Source organism: Corvus brachyrhynchos, unplaced genomic scaffold (genome assembly GCF_000691975.1).
Source record: "Corvus brachyrhynchos isolate BGI_N302 unplaced genomic scaffold, ASM69197v1 scaffold44, whole genome shotgun sequence".
In the NCBI taxonomy this organism is placed as follows: domain Eukaryota; kingdom Metazoa; phylum Chordata; class Aves; order Passeriformes; family Corvidae; genus Corvus; species Corvus brachyrhynchos.
Window position 1 is genome coordinate 5942072 of NW_008238359.1, and position 4272 is coordinate 5946343.

At 40.4% G+C, this 4272-nt stretch overlaps 1 protein-coding gene across 2 annotated transcripts in view; it reads right to left on the reverse strand.

Moving 5' to 3' along the window:
* The window catches only part of ME3 (malic enzyme 3), a 110945-nt gene extending 109290 nt beyond the window's left edge, over window positions 1-1655 (reverse strand). Inside the window, exon 1 of one of the 2 annotated variants that reach the window (XM_008634930.2) lies at window positions 1599-1653. In XM_008634930.2, the coding sequence (XP_008633152.2) occupies window positions 1599-1634 (36 nt within the window). In that variant the 5' untranslated portion in view covers window positions 1635-1653. Of the gene's footprint in view, window positions 1-1598 lie in introns of both variants that reach the window. The other variant, XM_017735902.1, reaches the window with a different exon arrangement.
* Between the last annotated feature and the right edge of the window lie 2617 nt (window positions 1656-4272).

Here is a 4272-nt window from a genome sequence, read left to right on the forward strand (position 1 = left end):
CCCTGCAGGAAATCCTAATAAATGCTACAAGGGTTTCCAGCTTTTCAGGAAGTGAAACTGCTGGACTCTCATACTCTTTTATATTTGGCTTCAGTGGGAAACTCATTTTGCAACTCCATCAAATACCAGTTACATTCCTACAAGGAAAACAGTCCAGCTGCCAGTCAATAGACATTCGACCTTGCAGAGAAACCTGAAAGGCACTTGTACAAAACAACAAGATCTGGTTACAGTTGCACTCTCACTGCCAATTCCATTAAAGCTTATCTTTAAAATGTAATGAGCTTTTTAAAAGTGGCCAACGCCAAAACCATTTTACAGCAGCAGCCAGAGCCTTGCTGCTGCTTTCCAGTGCCTTCCCATCACTTTTTTCTAATTATATGAGAAATTACTTTGTTATCTTATAACTCCAAATACAGTTAACATGCTAAATACAAAACAATTACTTGCCTCTAGGGAGAGTGGCCCAGTTTCAGCAAGCATGAGTCATTCTGCTTTCATAAACCCACCCCATTACCCTTGACCAGCGGACATTTGGAAGGTCACAGTTCAAAGGCACTTTCGTAAATTTTATTAAGCTACAAGAACTCTGCAGGGCAGCTTCAAGCTCTTCTAGGCATCTCACTTAGTGCTGTTGTTTTTCTTCCAGCAGCTCTTGTGAAGAAGTCCAGATCTTCTTGCCTAAACGCCAGAGGACAACTTCTGGCTTTGGAAAGGCATCACTGAGTGGGTCACTCCAAAGCTCTTATGGAAGATGAATGCGTTTAGGCACACAACAGTAAAATAGAGAGTACTAACAAGTACTTTTGCTTTTTGGGACACACAACTGTGGGAGCAGCTGGAGCCTTCAGGGGATTCTCTATCAGTAGAAATTGATATTATTGATAAATTCCATTTTTGCTTTGAGACCTTGGCTTAAATAATCAGTAAGCACAATTTTTCACATACGCTTTCATTTTAATTACCATTTATTAAGAGAGCAAGATGATGAAATTTCACACTAGACTACCTTCAACCTTAACATTTTGTCATGAAAATGACCTTGTATCTTGAATGGTGCAGCTGCTTACTCCTAAATTGAAAAAAAGGCTCAATCTAAAGTTGACTAGAGTTAACAGAAACCCTTCCAATGACTTAAGCCTATGCTGCCCCTTAGAAACCAAAGAGCAATGCTCAGGCAGGGCTCTGTGCTGTTGCAAGCATTTTTTTCCCCCTAGACATAAGCCAGTAAAAGCTGCTGGCATCAGCACATGGAGTGAAAGGCATGTTCCACATCTCCTTCAAATAAATACTGCTGCACATCACAACCTGGGCAAGTTACCAAACCTAAGAGGAATCTGCTGCATGTGTGCAAATGAGCAACAAGTCACAGCGGTATGTGCACTGAAAATCCTCACAACTTGAGACAAAAAAAATTCTTTTATTTTACCTTAACCTTTGAACAACTATTTCTGTGTAATTTACTGGACAAGCTCGTGAGACACCAATGGCAGCCAATCCACTAGTGACTATAAAGTAGCAGAAACTGCAGAACAAGCCTCTCTACATTAAGACCAGCAGTAAATTCCACTTGAAAAGTTTTCTTTAGAGTCACCTACCTGGAGCACATGGTCACATCTATCATTGCTTTTCATGGCTTTCACACATCAAGCCAATGTATCTGCCGGGCACTAGGGGAAAAGAGAAGTTTTCAATTCTTCTTCCCAATATCCTCATCACTTCAAGTACTTTGGGATCCTCCCCCACAAACTCTGTGTGTCTTGCCCGGAAAACACCCAAACTGCTAGACTATTTAAGTACAAGTGTCTTTCACACTTCTGCAACCATTGCACAACACTTTTCCCTAAGAGTAGTGTCTGCTGGAATTCAGACTTTATGCACACTGCACTACTGCAAATGACTTTCTCTTGCAGCAGTCTTTCGCTAAATTTTAAAGAGGTTCTGTCATAAAAAAATAAAATCTAAAAAAACAGGAGATACAATTTTTAGATTTTTTTTCTTCCCCAGTAGTCAGATTGAGCACTGCAGCAAATAATTTTTGTTACTTTTCTCATTTTATGGCTAGACCTAGAAACCGTCATACAGTATTGAGGGAAAGAAGGGTCTTGACCTTCCAATAATTTTGATCAAGGAACCTAATTTACAGAGGCAGTTGTTTTATCACAGAAATTAGCTACAGACACAAATGACAACATGAAGACATCTAATTCCCCATGAGGTAGGAAATGGCTAAAAGGGAGAAGTTTCTGGCTTGGGGCGGGGTGGATGGGGGGGGAACTGAGTTGATAAAAGAAGGGCTATGAACATGAAAATCCCTGAACTGACTTCTCCCCTTCCCCCCCCCAAATCTTTTGGCACAATAAAACAGATTATCTCTTGCTCCCTGCTTACACACTTAGACCATCTGAGACAACAGAAACCCTTAGTAATCTGGATACTTTAAAAAATGACAGGATTTGGCAGTTTAATCCATTCTCTCGCTTGCAAATAATCACAGCTAAAATCACCTGCAGGTTTAATATCAAACCATTCAAATGAAGATTAAACAGAATTTAAGTTTCCATAATGAATTTAACACTAGGCAAAGTGACAAATCTATTAGCCCAGCCAAAGAGAAAAAGTTCAAGACATCTTGTCCAGGAGAACATAACACTGTTGTTTTTGAAATAACCAATTTCTTCCAATCTTTAGAAACACAATAAAGTCTTAACTACATGTTTTATGAGGCTGAACACAGCTAATCCATATGGACCTACTATAAAACAGATGTACCACTTTTTAAGATAGACATACAGAATTCTCTAAGGTGTGGAGCTAATCTTTTTTTATATATAAAACAGAGACATTTTCTGAAAATCTGTTTCAGTTCTGTGGTTCCACATGTTGAAAAAGGTTACATGTGCAACCGAGAGCTGCAAAGTAGAAAATGTTGATATGCAGAGAACTTTTGCATTGGCCTTATTTTCTTTGTCAGAAACATAGTCTGCTCAATTCCTGTCTTAGTTTTGTGTTTGGCAGCTGCAGAACTATAAAAAGCTTTGCCATTTAAAACATTTTTAGAAGAATGATATTGTATTAGGGTGACAATACGGAAGTCATTTATCAAAATGTCACATTGTCTGGGGAGATAGATAGCAAGTGTCACCCCTGGGCCTCAAACAGAAGGTTAAAAAATTAAAAACATGCCCATCATCTCTACTAGAGCACACTATAAACTGAAAGTAGTCAAGTTTGCTGTTGTGCTAAGCCTTCTATTGAAAGAGAGAGAATTTCAACAGTGTTTATTCTCTCCCAAGCACCAAGGCCTGTCTGACCTGCTCACAACAGCTCTAAAGCTAAGTCTGTCCCAAAAGAATTTACTTGGGTGAGCGCTACAGTAGGCTGTTCAAGGTTTGGTAGCAGGTCTGTATTTCAGTGAGAAAAAGACAGAAAAATAAGTAACAGAGGAAAAGAAAGAGACAAAGCAAAACCCAGGCCAACAAACAAACTTAAAAAAAAACCCCAACAAAATCAGACAATCTATAGAACTGCATGTCATTTAATCAGAAAGAGGTACAGGCAAGGCTTCTCCTGTGCAGGGCAGCATCCAGCTTTCAGCTACTGCAGGCATGTGCATTGGCAGCTCTCCTATCAAGTTCGAGGCCCAAACTCTGCAAGGGGCTCAGTGCTAGAAATGCCAGACTGCTGCCTGTATGGGGGCACGTGGTGGCAGAGGCTCTCTTTGAAGTGAAGAATGAAGAAAACACCTAAAGTACAGGAGAGCTGTCAAAAGGTATGTTTGCACAGTATCTCCCATCAGCCAGGCAAGTGAGGTGGGGCAGGAAGGTAGATCAGCATCATTTAGAGCAAGTCAGAGAAAGAAAACTATCGCAAAGCCCTGGAGGAGCCTAAATACTACAAAAACTCATAACTGTCCCACCTTCAGCAAGGGGTACCAAGAGAGAACAGTTATTCATTAAAGAACAACCTTTCCTTTCTCAGCTCTGAATGAAGGTCAGTAACAGCTGACCAGCGTGTTCTTCTGGGTGTGGCTGCTGCAGAAGCTAAAGAGCAATTCAATTTACATTCTCTTAATCCAAAATCAAGTCAAACGGAATTAGCTCTAGGTCCAGTTTTGTTTAGCAAATGCCAGATCTAACACACCATAACCAAAAATTCAGGGGTCACAATCTGCCACACAGCACTACAGAGCTGCCAGCCCCATCTCTAGCAGGTACCTTACAGCATGTCCAATCCATCTGAAACCAAAACTGAGCCACAGACTATAGCTCT